At 37.3% G+C, this 15688-nt stretch overlaps 1 protein-coding gene and 1 long non-coding RNA gene across 2 annotated transcripts in view; one reads left to right on the plus strand and one right to left on the minus strand.

Moving 5' to 3' along the window:
- ARHGEF38 (Rho guanine nucleotide exchange factor 38) overlaps positions 1-15688 on the minus strand; it is a 138549-nt gene that overhangs the window by 83545 nt on the left and 39316 nt on the right. The window contains 1 exon segment of the mRNA XM_017862983.1: positions 11829-12016. Coding sequence (XP_017718472.1) covers positions 11829-12016 — 188 coding nt within the window.
- On the plus strand, positions 11933-13325 carry LOC108522630 (uncharacterized). Its single transcript, XR_001883550.1, has 3 exons — positions 11933-12039; positions 12147-12218; positions 13244-13325. It is a non-coding gene; the product is annotated as an uncharacterized LOC108522630 (long non-coding RNA).

Raw genomic sequence — 15688 nt, forward strand, 5'->3', positions numbered from 1 at the left:
ACACACACACACACACACACAAAGCAAATGAAAATTGTGGTTTATGCATCATCTCCATTCTGGGAAGTAAAGTAATGAGCACAAGATCATCTTGCCTAGGCTGAGGGATGACTTTCCTGGATATTAAAACAGATCTGCTTAACACATCTATGTTTTTCAGTTCTGGGCATCCCAAATCCTGCACTGAATTGGGAAATACATTCATTTTTCTCCTCACTTGGTCCAGCAGATTCTGATCTGCACTATAGATTATAAAATTAGAGAACACTGAAGCTGTCCTGAAATGGAGCTTAGGAGCTTTTTATAAATGTAACAACAAGGAGGACAGTTTCCATCATAAAACTGTAGTACAAGGATAAAAATGAATGCCTAATTTTTTTGAGTTGAGACTTTCTGAACAAGCAAAGATAAGAGATTTCCTTCCCATAAAAGAAAATTCATGTACTAGAATATTGATGCATCACTTTCATACCCAACTAAATCTGAATCCAAGATGACAGCAAACTGTGTGTTTTCCAGGTTGACAAAACAGAAACGTCCCTCCAGGGGAAAATGGGAAAGTAAGTGAAGTGTGATGACTGGGTTTCAGTACTTGTAAAAGAGGCCAGTTAGCTATTATGTATCAACATAGTCACATTGTGGTTGGCAACACTGTGACTTTCATTTTTAAATTTAACGTTTCACATCTATAACCTCCAACAACACATAGGAACTGCCCTTATTAACACACAGAAAATCAAGAAAAAATTTATTGAGTTTTTTTTTTCTGACTTTATGAGACTTCAAGTATCTGGCCTTATCATGGAGGAACAATGACCCAGACTATATAATAAATGCTAGGATTCCACAGAAAGGGTGAAAATCAAGTCTTTGATAAAATAAAAAATTGGAGTTCTAACCTAGACATACAGATTACAGGATTCTTTGTTGTGATGTATCTTACTCTTCATGAAAATCGGTATTTGTAAAGGATTGAAGAATATTTGTATCGATAGTTAAAGCAGACTTCCAGCAGCAGTATAACATTTTCAAGTCAGCACCTTAGTTTAGAAAAGCCAGTACAAAGTAGAATGAGAAAGGCAGGTATATATCTTTTGAGTCATTTCTCCCAGCATCTCAATTATACTTGGCAGGAATTGCTCTGTTATTCTCAGATTTTTATTTAATGTAGTGAACAAAATCCCTGTTTTCCTCTGGCTTTTAGGGCATCTTTTACTTTGGGATTATCAACCTGGTTTGGATATCTGTACTCACTAAAGTCTGTGAGGTCTTGTGACTGAGGAGTTTGACCTCAGGAACTGCCTTGCTCTACAGTAGGTGGGACTGGATCGAACAGGAGATGGAAGTGGAAAAAGAGACTTGGCTTTTTCATCAGTTTGTTTTACAGTTTACATGGATTTCTGGTATTTCAAGCATAGCATGAGAAACAGCCAATATACACAGGAGATTATTATACATTTTATACATTATAAAATTGCTTCCAAACAACCTAATGTGTACCCTTATTCTTAAAATGTAGTCTCTACCTCTCTGAAAACACAACATTTAAAAATCAATTGGAAAGTTTGGGAGAGTAAACAAGGTAAAGGATCAGAGGAAAACTTTATCCTTACATGTAAAATTTACATGTGTATTTAAAAGGATAATTTAAAGAGAGAAAGAGAGGAAGATGGAGAAAACAAAGGCATTATGTTTTTAATTAAAGTTCTTATTTTGAATTAATTGTAGATTCACATGCAGTTGTAAAAAAATGAAACAGAGAGATCCATGTACCCTTCACCAAGTTTTCCCCAAGGGTAACATCTTGCAAAACAATAGAATGTGTGCATTGGATTTTGATGTTGTGGGGCAGAATGTATTATAAATGGCATAAGGCAATTGTTTGCATAAATAAACATGTCTGTGAGAAATCAATACCTTTTTTTTTTTTGTTGTAAGCATCATTTAATTGGTAGATTTCCTATATTGTTGATCTTTACACAAAACACATTCAAGTTGTATAGTCATTACAGTTAAGACAAAAGGTTTGTAAACATACATAGGAAATAAAAAATACAATGATATTGATATTTCCTTTTCCCTCATTAGTTCAGGATTGGATCTTTTAATAAAACACATGAAAAAAAAGTTATTAAACCACCTACTCGAAAGAAAGAATATATAGGAGCCACATAGTAAAATGTCTATTGTTATCTTTTAATAGGATCTTGAAGCCAATCAAATAAGAAGAAAAAATCAAAAATCTAAATCAGGCAAATTTTTTGTTGGTAAGAAGCAAAATATTTGTCTACTGGAAAATTTAGACTTGAATGAATGGATTTGTCTACATAATCAGTTTTGTGTTGACTTTAGCTATTCTTATCAGCCCTGATTTTGGTACTGTGTGTGATCTATATTTGTTTGCAAAAAATAGATCAATGATGCAGGGAACTTAAATAAACATTAAATTTACGATCTGCTTGTCCTGATAGAGAAAATAAAAACCGAGGTTGGTATGTGCACCACTTTCTCAGGAAAAAAGGGAAAAAGCAATCTGATTAATTCATATAGACAGATTGAACTGACTGGTTAGAGAAGCGGGAATTGTAGACTGGGGTCTTGATTTCATGTTATTGTGGAGAGATAGTAGCACTGCATCCATTGACCTAAGTATTTTTCTTTCTTTTTTTTCCTTTCTTTTTTTTTTTTTATTATACTTTAAGTTCTAGGGTACATGTGCATAGCGTGCAGGTTGGTTACATATGGATACGTATGCCATGTTGGTGGTGCTGCCACCCATCAACTCGTCACACCCATCAATTCGGTCGATTTATATCGAGTATAACTCCCCAATGCAATCCCCCTCCTCCCCCCTTCCCATGATACCCAGTGGTGATGTTCGCCTTCCCGAGTCCAGTGATCTCATTGTTCAGTTCCCACCTATGAGTGAGAACATGGGTGTTTGGTTTTCGGCGCTTGTGATAGTTTGCTAAGAGATGATGGTTTCACGCTGCATCCATGTGTCTCCTACAAAGGACGAAACTCATCCTTTTTAATGGCTGCATAGTATTCCATGGTTGATTATGTGCCACATGTTTCTTAATGCCAGTCTGTGGCGACAGGATGGACATTTGGGTTGATTCCAAGGGTCTTTGCTATTGTGAATAGGTGCCACAATGAAACATAGTGTTCATGTGTCTTTGTAGTAGAATAATTTATAATCCGTTTGGGTATATACCCAGTAGTGGGATGGCTGGGTCATTATGGTACATTTAGTGTCTAGATCCTGAGGGAATTGCTATACTGTTTTCCATGAGAGGTTGAACTAGGTTCACAATCCCACCAACAGGGGTGTAAAAGTGTTCCATTTCTCCACATCCTCTCCAACACCTGTGTTTCCTGACTTCTTAATGATGCCATTCTAACTGTGTGAGATGGTATCTCATTGTGGTTTTGATTTGCATTTCTCTGGGATGGCGAGTGATGATGGAGCATTTTTCATGTTGTCTGTGCTGTATGAAATGGTCTTCTTTTGAGAAATGTCTGTTATTCCTTTCCCACTTTTTGATGGGTTGTTTTTTTTCTTGTATATTTGGTTTGAGTTCTTGTAGAAGGAAGAAATTGGCTATGCCGAGGAAAAGTAAAAGCGAGACGGATCCTTTCCTACAACCCTATAACGCGGAAGATTGTATATTCTAAAGTATTAGATACATGGAAATTTAGAAGACTTATATCTATTGTGATATAAGTTCTTTATCATATCCACCATAAGTAAAGCGCCATCGTAGAAGTTGAAATATGACACTGTGTAACTGCGCTTAAGTCAAGTATACTATCATTATTCCATAGTGAGATCACTAAGGACGGATACGTGTAGCATGAGATGGGCATGCTTCATGTCTATGAGTACCATCACCCGAAGAGCGGACAACGGCAAGCTAGAGACCTATGCCTAGAAACTGACGATATGGGAAGATCTATATATAGAGGAACTAAGAGAAAAGTAGGCTGTCTGTAATGTCTATCAGACGAAAGAGCAAAGGGGAGCGGAACGCGCGCAGGATGGTCAAGCAGGAACACTGTAGCTATCATGGCCGGTGAAGAGACAAGTTTTGCAACCTACTCATCTGACAAAGGGCTAATATCCAGAATCTACAAAGAAATCAATACCTTAACTCCACTTAGTTCAGGGCACTTTCATGAAAGAGACAGAGTTTTAGAGAGTAGCCAACTTTAAGAAAGTTATGGTCGGTGAGCCAAGATGAAATGTGTTTTAAGGCCCAGACTACCATCAGAAAATTCTGGAAGTGAGCAGAGATGGGAAAAGTAGCTGGGTGATTTAAAAAGAAAGAGAGAGAGAATTCCACAGTTGCCTATTAAGCAAAAATGAAAGGCCATTCTTTCTGGAAATAGTAAATGTCTTTTAGTGAAGGTGACAGCTGGAGAAAACAATTTTGACAAGAGTCCTCTGTGAACATTGAAAATTCATGCTCAAAGATACTTGCTTACATTTGGTTTCTTCTATCTGTTATGTGGGCAAAATTTTAGCAAATAACTTTGAGAAGCTTCATTTATCTATCTATCCACCTATCTATCTAGGAAAACTGGCTATATTTTGATAATTACTAGATAAAATATTTTTGCCTTGGTCCTTTTATCTTGTATTTCAGTGAGCTACTATAACAGTAATTCTGTCCTTTGCTCAATGAAAGTAACAAAATTTCATTACATTTCATTGTCTGAATTCCTGTTATGCACAAGTGTGGGTCTGAGGAGCTGGGCTGGGAGAGAAGGGTGGTGAGTGTATTCAGATAGAACTGAGTGTCATCTAAAAGAGTGCATCTAGGGAGTAACACTAAAATTTAGAGCCAAGTTAAGCAGTGCACCAGGGCTGCTGCAGAGCCGCTAGGCACTGTATAATTTCTGGGAGTACTGTTCCACAGCAAGACAGCCAGGGGCTGGATATAGAGGTACAACCTAGCTTTGAGGTGTCATGACAGACACCAGGGATGCCCAACCAGCTAGAAAGGATCGGAAGAGAGGGCAAGATATGGAACCCTGGAAGATTCCCATGACATGTGCTGAAGCTGTAGTTCCTGTTGTATAGGACAGCAATGGGCTCGCACTGGTGAAGGAGCAGCCATGAAAAACACAGCAAAGGGATATACAAGTTTCACTGAATACTTTGGCAGTAAATATGGCTTAAAATGCATAGGAAGTCAATGGGACTTTCGCTATCTCTTTATTATATACCAATTTTCATTGTATTATGGTCTTTGAACAGTATTTTTATTATTATAGTACATCTATATCCCCCTCCTCCCTGTCTCCTTTCAGGGATACTTGAATCTATACTGCGTTCTCTGGGAGTTGGTGAGCCCTCTTCACATGCAGCCTTCTCTGTCAGGGTTGACATGATGGCTGACGCTATAGCAACTTGGTTTGGGGCGGGGGATACAAGCAGGAAGCTGAATGCCTGAGCCCTGGACTGCCTTACCTCCCTTGCTTCTTTGAAGAAGGGGTCAGTTGGTAATTTTCCCTCCCTAACTCCCTCTCTTTTGTGTTTCCCTATCCCAGGGCTTTCCTCACCCACTTTGGACCCTGAGGGAGAGTTTTTGTAGGATGTCACACAGAACAATTGCTCAATACGGTCCCCACCATCCTGACATTGAAACAGCCCACTGCTAACCAAAGTACGATTGATAACACCAGTAATGGGCACCATTTTACATTCAAGAACTCTGAATTCAGAGAGAGCATGAACATCAAATTTATGGTCCTTTATTTTAATAAATTTTTTAAAATTTCTATTTAAATTAATATTTGTTATTTATGGCTGAAAATAAAATGTGTAAATATATTGTTGTCTTCAGGGGAAAATATTCTATAATGGTGTACAGTCAGCCCTCTGAATCCTTGAGTTCCATGTCTATAGAATCAGTCCTCTGTGAATCAAGAACATTCTAAAAAATACATCTGTATTGAACAGACTCTCTTTCTTATCATTATTCCCTAAACAATAGTATAACAACTATTTACATGGCATTTACATTGTATTAGGTATCATAAATAATCTAGAGATGATTTAAAATACACAGGAAGATGTGTGTAGGTTATATGCAAATGTAACCATTGCATTTTATATCAGACACTTAAGCTTCCATGTATTTTGGTATCCTTGGTTGGTCCTGGAATCAATGCCCCATGGATACTGAGGGACAACTATGTATGGTATAATTACAATTCCAGAAAATATTTCAGTATGTTTGTATAAACAATAAGCCAAAATAATTATTGTGCTTATTTCTAAGTGGCAAGACTACTGGTGATTATTTGCCTCTATATATTGTTTCTAGTGAAAATTATTTATATAATGTTGCCATATAGTGTATCAAAATTTTAACAGAAAGTTCCAAATTGGATTTCTGCCAATACAAAATTATATTTTTTAAACCATTTTTTGGAAAACACAAATTTTTGAGCATAAGGCACATTATTAAACCAAATATGAGCAAATTCAAAATAAATACACATAACTTTCTTGTTATAGAAATAAAATCTACCAAGTATGCATTCAAACACATACACTTAAAATATCGTTGGAAGGGTAAAAAGATGCTGGAACTGGAGTTTGCCTCTAGGGGAGGAAACCGAGTAGTTGAGGGGTTCTATAGCCTCCTTGGGATCTTTGGTAGATTTGCACTATGTGAATTTTAGCAACTGAAAATAATTAAAAATCAAAGAAAATAAAAATAAGTATAGTACTCGAATTCCTCCAGCTATTCCTTTCAATCACTTTTTGTCCTTTCCATTGTTAGATTAGTCTACTCTAGTCTGATTTATTTTGACTTATAGCCAAAAACATAGAGTATCTCTCATTACCCTGTTTGGATAATAAACAACTAGAACCTGTTTCCCCACTAAATGTTTCAACACTAACTGTTGTGAATAACATTTGCCTTCTTTGTAAAACCTCTCACAATGCTGCTATTAAAGAAGAAGTAACTACTGAGTGTGATATATTATCGGTTCAGTAAAGGTCTGACACAGAAAAACCTTGAAGTTAAGATTAAAGTTTATAGCACGATTGTCACAGAACAGTTATCAGTCAAGGGTTGAATCTAATCATTTGTTTGTACACTGATTCATTCACAAAAGTTCACTCAGGTAAGCCAGGTACGTCTGGTACTTTCCTCAGTTTTCAACTTCCTTCATCCAATTTTCACTTACATAAAAGACTTGTTTTGTTCTGTTTTTACTGGGAGTGGTCTGAGTTTGATTTTTTATAGAGAAAAGACGATGAATCCTATGATACCCAAATTCTCTCCTAGGTTAACCTGTAGTTGTAAAATATTTATTGATGTTTCCCCAGGTTTAGCTAAGCATGGTTTGCAGATTGTTGCTATAGTTATCTGAAAACTGAAAACTGTATGTGTTAATTTACAAATTTTGACAGTGATGACAGGTGTTTTGTGCTCAAAGACACTGGTGGTTAAATGTCCAGAAGGGAAGTGAGAACAGGAAAGAACTAATGAACATTGAAAAGGTAGTGAACGGAATGAACTGGTGGTGTCAACTAAGTACCTCAGCACTCATTTAAACGCTTATAAGAGTCATGAGTACCCGAACATTTATTTATTTAATCAAAGGTTAAAAGTTTTGAGAAGTGGGAAAAAGGCAGATCTGACATGAGGATTCTGAGAACCTTAAGGCAATTGCTACTACCTTAGTGGAGAGAACTATTAGAATGAAATTAAAGTCCACAATGAGGAAGGCAGAGAGCAGACAGGCCACACAATCTGAGAACTGCTTGTAAGAGTTTCATAGGAAGCCAAAAACAAGTAAAAAAAAAAATAACAAAAAGTAAAAGCACAAACAAAATTGGAGAACATATGTAAAAATACAGCTCAGCAATGACATTCATTTTAGTGGGGCTAGTTTGACTCACCAATGTAGCAGATTATTTAAATTCGCAACATTTTCATACTGAATAAACTCATTCCATTTGATACAAATGTGGACTAATAATTCAAAGGAAGACTTTTCCTGTATGTTTGGTGTTTTTGTTTGTTTGTTTGTTTGTTTCTTCTGGAGACAAGGTTTTCCTCTGTCTCCCAGTCTGGAGTACACTGGCGTGGTTATGGCTCACTGCAGCCTCAACTTCCTGGGCTCAAGCGATCCTCCCACCTCAGCCTCCCAAGTAGCTTGGACTACAGAAGCAAGCCACCACACTTGGCTATTTTTTTTTTTTAAATAGGGATGAGCTCTCCCTATGCTGCCCAGGCTGGTCTCGAACTCCTGGCCTCAAGCAATCCTCCTGGTTGTGCTGATCTTCCCAAAGTGCTGGGATTACAGGTGTGAGCCACTGCAACTGGGCATGTTTTCTACTGTGTTTTATATTGATCATTAGCCAATCACAAGGACAGATTTTTGATAAATTGTGCTTATTTTGAAACATGCTTTAGTCACAAATGCTCTTATACCTAGTACATATTTTATATTTAATTTTAAAATAGACAGTAAATATAGATGATTCCTTAAGGATTGAGGGAAAGGATTTTTTTGGTTTGTGTTTGATTTTGGTTTTTAAGATAGTAGATAATGGTGCTATGAATGATTCAATAAGGAGGGTAAACTAATTATTCAGGAGACAGAAAGGACACAGGGCAGAGTAAAGCCCTTAAGTCTGAGGGGGTAGAATCCACTGCACTAGCAGAGAGGTCATCCTTCAGTAGAAGCGGGAACCATTGCTTCTGGTATTAAGAGGAAGCCACCTTACACAGGTAGGGATGCAGTTCATTGGTAGATTTGGTGTTGAGAGTGTGCACATCTTATTGTTTTTAGTTTCTCTATGAAATGATGGGAAAGGGCATAAGCTGAGAAAAGAAAAGGGGGTGTTTGACATGTGAGGAAAAGGATGTGAGAGAATCTCCTCAGAAACATTGCTGGGGGCCCCAGTAGAAAGTGGTCATGTATTTTAAAAGAGATTAATTCTGTTGCACAGGTAAAGATGTGAAGTAGATGAAAAATTGAACTTCACCCGAGTAAGTCGCTGCAGGGGACTAAATGGAAAGAAAGAGAGAAAAAGGAATTGAGGGCATATGCAAAGAGCAATTATAATGAAGGGCCCATAGAAATTAAAGCATCTTTGGGCCCGATGAAGAGTGAAATGGTAGTAAGGTCTATAGCTTGGAGGTCTCAGTGCCATCAGAAGGTTGTCAGAGATGGTACCAGTGGGAGTAGGCTTGGGCATCAGAGAATAGTAAGCTTGAAATTCTGATTTTGAGGGGACAAAGTTGCTGGTAATGACAAGTTCTAGGTTATGACTCTGGCATGAGTGGCTGAATGGGATTGAGGAAAGATTGTTGGATATGAAAAAGTGAAAGAACTGAGAGGCCCGAATGTTGCATGGGTTATTTGCATGAATATTGAAATCACCTAAAAAAGATGTCAGAATTAGGGAGAAGAGAGAGACAAAGAGAGTGAGAATATATAGACACAGTGGGCTAGGTTCCAAATTTTTCAAAGAATAAGAGTTAACAGGTAGGACTGTACCGTAAGGAAAGGTAGATAGTGACAGAGTCTGATGCCATGTGCATTTAAAATCAACATTTTAATAAGTATGTAAATGAACATGTTAGTAACCATTGATAACTGTCAGAATAGCAGTTATGTCAAATACATCTGGTTTATACGTTAATAAAATGAAATAAAACACACCAGAAAACATTTATATACTTAGCAATGACACTAAAGAGCAAATTTTTATCATGACCATCAATATTACTTCTACTCTACATCACGAATAAGAAATTTCCAGGTTTTCAGAAAGTGCCTGGTAATTCTGGCACTGTGGGAGGGAACTGTGGAGGATTAAATGAGAATGCTAATGAAGTGTTTGCAGTAGGATCTGACATATAGTCAGTACTAAATAAAAGTCATGAGGCAGTCAAACTGAAGACAACTTCCTGTGTAAGAAAAGGTTTCCACACCTTCTTTGCTACTCCTCTTTATACACAGTCTTAGATCAAAAAACAATTTTTCTATCAGAAATGCCTTGACCTATATGGGTTTTCCCTAATTTGTAGTCCAGATGGTTTTTTAAAAAATATTTCTGAGAAGAGTACTGTATTAAGAAATATAAAATCTGCTCCTGAATGTTGTAAGTAGTTGGGGGCACAACAGGCTAGAAATGCTTTTATAATCATGGGTAACATATTAAAATACCAGTCTCAGGATCAATAAAGTTGGATATATTTGACTAAACATGGCAAAAACAAAATAAACATACATCTTAAACAAGGTTAGAAACCAAAAGACTTACCAGAAAATTATTTGCAACATGTAGGATGGAAAAGAATATCTCTAATATACAGAAAGTTCTCATAAAATAATAAGAAAAATGTTAAACCATCATTTTTTAAAAGAGCAAAAAACATGGATATGAATAACAGAAAAAGCCAATGAATATATGAGAAGATACTTATCAGAAGGAATCAAAAGAACATTTATGAAATCAATAATTCTCAGCATTAAAGAGGATGCAGAGAAAATGATCTCTGAATCATTATTAATAGGAATGAATATTAAAATCATATTGACTTTCTGTTTGGCATTTGTCTGTTTTATTCAAAATCTTAAACATGCATACCCTTTGACCTAGCAATTTAATTTCTAGGAATTTATTCTAAGGATATAAGGAAACAAACACCCAAAACATCTCAGCCACTGTAATAGTAGACAGATATTAAAAAATATTAGTACTCATGAAAAGATACATGTAACAGATTTCTGCATGAAACAAGTATGTTACAAGGTATTATTTGTAGTTTTGATCATATTTATGTAAAAATATATGTGCTTGTGTATGTATATGTATATGTATATGTAAGTGTTCAAATAGATGTCTGAAGGGATATGTCTGATCATGTTAATGGTAATTTTCTTTGACCGTGGAATTTCTGATCATTTTCACTTTCTAGCTTCTGTTTTTCTATATTGTTTGAATTGCATATTTACAACCCTAATGATATAACTATCTAAGTTATAACTACTTAGAGTCTTTGCCCTTATAGTCCACTTTGCCTGGACCATTCTGTTACCTACTTCAGTTCCCTGCTCAATGTCCTCCACTGGAAAAGTCTTCATTTGACACTCTATTTGAAATAGAATGACCACCCCCACATTTCTGTTTTCCTTTTCTTTTCTTTTCTTTTTTTTCTTTTTTTTTTTTTGAGTCTGAGTCTTGCTCTGTTGCTCAGGATGCAGTGCAATGGCGTGATCTCGGCTCATTGCAACCTCCGTCTCCCGGGTTCAAGCAATTATCCTGCCTCAGCCTCCCAAGTAGCTGGGATTACAGGCATGTGCCACCATGCCCAGCTAATTTTTTGGTATTTTGTAATTTTGTAGAGATGGGGTTTCACCATGTTGGCCAGGCTGGTCTTGAACTCCTGACCTCAGGTGATCCACCCGCCTCGCCCTCCCAAAGTGCCGGGATTCCTTCCAGGCATGAGTCACCATGCCTGGCCTTGTCCCCATTCCTTTTCCCTGCTTTAGTTTTCTCAGCTATACTTCACACCATAAAACATATCTTAATTTTGCTTGCTTATTTATTTATTGTGTATTGTCTGACTCCTCCTTTTCTGCACTAGAAAGTGAACTCCACAAGGGCAGGACTTTGTTTTGTACTAAACTGTAACCCCAGAGCTGAGAACAGTGCTGTTTTGGGGAGAAAGACACATCATCCCACTGATACACCTGAGTGCTTCAATTTCATGGTGCTAGTGATCCTATTTAGGATATGAGAGAGAAAAAATTGAAAAAAATAAGAATCTCAAATATACATTTACCTTTTTATTTCTCAGGGGCTGAACCACTTCCCTAACACACAGCTCTAGATCATTGAGATAATCTTTCTCCGTCTGTATCAGCTCCTTGATGATCTTTTCCCGCTTTGCCATCATCCTCTTCATTTGATGCTCTTCCTCTGGGGTTAAGGTCTCAGCTACAGAACACTCACCCTGTGGAGTCATCTTTTCTGTTAAATGAAAACATATACAGGTGAGGCATTCTGCTGAGGTTTCTTTTTCCTTCATTACAAACAACGCCTTTGCAGGACTTTGTTAACAAGGAAAAAGGCTGAATGTATCTTCATGATGTGTTCTTAGGAAGTGATATATGGACATTCCCCTACAAAACTATGAGCAAGAGGAAAAATAGAAGCGAACTTCTTCTAACAAGTGAGTTAAATGATACTCAATTATCGTGACTTCTTTAAAATATCCCATTGCTAGTAGCTTAGCCTATAAAGCCAGTATTCAGCCTGGAGGTCAAATACATAAAAAAACAGTTCAGAACTTCCGTTCACATTAGCTTTTAAATCAAGGGAAGAATTTTAATTAGTAAATGAAGTGCCTCTAATTTTGTTTGTCACTGTTATTAAAAATAATTACCTCTCATTCTCAGTGGGTAATATCCAAATCTCAATGAAATGGAAAACACTTGCATGATTGGAGTTTTTCTTTTCAATTCACTCCATGAGGAGTGAAGCAGTGGTGGATTAAATAAATTTCAACTGAAATTTTTCATGGTTCATCTTTTATACTAAGCATATCTTGTTATTTCAAAATTCTGAAACTGTCAAACAGAAAGTTTTAATTTAAAAAGTCATAGTACTGGGGAGATAATGAGATAAATGGTAAGCCTCACACATAGCAAAAGTTTATATGAAGTATTCAAGTAAGAAAGCTAAATATCTTCAAGGACGAACTCCCCACAGCAATGTAAAATTTTGGAAGCCACAAACCAGACCACAGACCATGAAATCAAAGGGGCGATAAACATCAGGGCAGTGTGTGAGTCTGTGTATGTAAGAGTGTGTGTAAATAGATTTGCTTCAAGCTTGAAGCTTAATTTTCATCTTAGTCTCTGCAGTTGCAGAAGTAATTATATTTCATTTAAAGTTAATATGATTCTAGTAACTGGTATATGAGACATCTTCAATGTTGACACCACTCCCTGAGAACGTGGAACTTTACAAAAGGGCCTATAAAGAGTCTGTACAGTAAAAAATAAATGTACAGGTCACAATATATGCAGGTGGAAATAACGAGTGTTTTCTTGGCTAACTCCAGGAACAAAGCTAAGACAACTAGAGAAACAATATAGTAGAGGAGTTAATGGTGTGATGTCAAGAGACTGCCCCAGGAATGTGAATAGACACTTTAAAAAGTAATGAGCTCTCTCTCTGGCCCACTGACTTCAGCATTTCAGGCAGAGGCTCAATATTCAAACATCTGTGGAGAGTAATTCCAGCATCAGTTTGGAAGCTATACTAGGTTGATCTTTGGACTATCCAGACCTGCAGGTGAGTATGTTTCAGAATCATTTGCCTGCTACCAATCCTTCCTTCATTAGGAAAGCCGGAAGTTTTGACAAATACCATCCAAAAGCACATGGTTTTATGAGATTTGGGCTATTCAGTGCTAAAGAAATAATCCACATGAGGCCGGGTGCAGTGGCTCATGCCTGTAATCCCAGCACTTTGGGAGGCCGAGGCAGGCAGATCACGAGCTCAGGAGATCGAGACCACCCTGGCTAACACGGTGAAACCCCGTCTCTACTAAAAATACAAAAAATTAGCCGGGCGTGGTGGCGGGCGCCTGTAGTCCCAGCTACTCCTGAGGCTGAGACTGGAGAATGGCGTGAACCCAGGAGGTGGAGCTTGCAGTGAGCCGAGATCATGCCACTGCACTCCNAAAAAAGAAAAAAGAGAAAAGAAATAATCCATATGAGCTATATAAGAACAGATAATCTATTCAAGGAGAGAGAATGAATGCATGAGATGTCCTGGAGCCCTCAAATCTTGATCTACATTATGAGAATTTGGGGGTGCTTGCTAATTTGTGTTTTTGTTTTTTGTTTTTTTCAGAAACAGGTTCTCACTCTGTCACCCAGGCTGGAATACAGTGGTGCAATTGCAACTCACTGCATCCTCAAACGCCTGGGCTCAAGCATTCCTCCCACCTGAGGTTCCCAAAGCACCAGGATTACAAGTGTGAGCCATTGCACCAGCCTAATTTGTAATATTTTTATTGAAAAGTAGAAGCAGCCTGCCTCTCAGTGCCCCAAATTTGAAAAAGCAAGTTACAATCAGGTGTCATTACAATGAAGGAGGAAGACAGGACACCTTATGGGGGGAGCTACAGTGAGGAGGCTGCGTCTACCACCATTGTGGCCCTTTCTTTTTAAAAATGTATATATTCAAGATGTACAACATAATATTTTGATGTATGTATACAAAGTGAAATGATTGGGTAGGGGGTGGGAGACTGAGGGCAGAAAGGTGTGAGGGAGGTCCTTTACTCCTGGGATATGTGAAATAGAGCACAGGAGGAAATCTCACAAGTAAGAGAGATGACAAACCCGTATGGACACTGCCCAATTATCACTTAAAGTTTCCTTGAAAATAGAAATGATGCTGATGAAAAACTGCTCTGACTGACATTTGCTTTTCCAGGTTCTAAACTTTTTATGCCTTATAAGATTAATCAATCAATTATTTGGGATCCTAGCAAGGACAAGGAAGTTTTTCCTGATCGTCGGCAAAGGAATATCCCTAAAACGTGCATTTGGGTTACTTTTAGTTCTCAATTCCAGGACTCAATCACTATGTTAACTTAACCTGCTTCACAGACATTTCAGTTGCTGCACTTTAAAATGTACCACATCAGATTGTGTCAATTAAAAACTGCTTAGATTTTCCAATACTGCTCAACAACTTGTTGAGAACAAATTTGTGGGGGCAAGGTGGTTGAAGTGTCAGTGAAAATACTCAACTTCTCCCTCAGGTATAAAAATCTCTCAGGGAATTTAGAGTTGAGCAACCTTATGAGATATCTTTGCTTGCTCTTTTGACTCAAGTTTATGGTAGGAACAAAGACTTCACTTGCATCATTTTATGGTCAGGTTTCTAAACACTTCCTATGTTTGCATTTCTTAAACCTACAAACTCTCTGCAATGCATTGTGGACACATTTTGTTTTTATAAGATCTTTCTCTGCATTTAAACATTTTATCTTTTAAAAGTTACTTATACCTAACTTTTATATATAAAAGTATTTGTAACTCAACAATATTACCAACATATATAACCCAAATCAGCAGTCACCATAGCCTGTCTTTTATTTCTGGATGAAGCAACAGAGGGGGCCTGGCACGGTGGCTCATGCCTTTAATGCCAACACTTTGGAAGGCGAAGGTGGGCGGATCACCTGAGGTCGGGAGTTTCAGACCAGCCTGACCAACATGGAGAAATGCTGTCTCTACTAAAAATATAAAACTAGCTGAGTGTGGTGGTGCATGACTCTAATCCCAGCTACTTGGGAGGCTGAGGCAGGGGAATCACTTGAACCCACGAGGCTGAGATTACAGTGAGCCAAGATTGCACCATTGCACTTCAGCCTGGGTGACAGAGTGAGACTCTGTCTCAAAAAAAAAAAAAAAAAAAAAAAAAAAAAAAAAAAAAAAAAAAGACAGAAAGAAAAGAAAAAAGAAAAGCAGCAGAGAGGCTATTTAGGAAAGAGGGAAAAATAGTTTTAAGAATAAATGTTTTCCAATAATATGCATATAATAAAACATAATGTCAAAGCCAAAGTGAAACTAAGGTTAAAAGGATATTCAGATTGCTATAACAAAAATATGCAGCTAT

The sequence above is a fragment of the Rhinopithecus bieti genome, unplaced genomic scaffold, assembly GCF_001698545.2.
Source record: "Rhinopithecus bieti isolate Rb0 unplaced genomic scaffold, ASM169854v2 scaffold_64846, whole genome shotgun sequence".
In the NCBI taxonomy this organism is placed as follows: domain Eukaryota; kingdom Metazoa; phylum Chordata; class Mammalia; order Primates; family Cercopithecidae; genus Rhinopithecus; species Rhinopithecus bieti.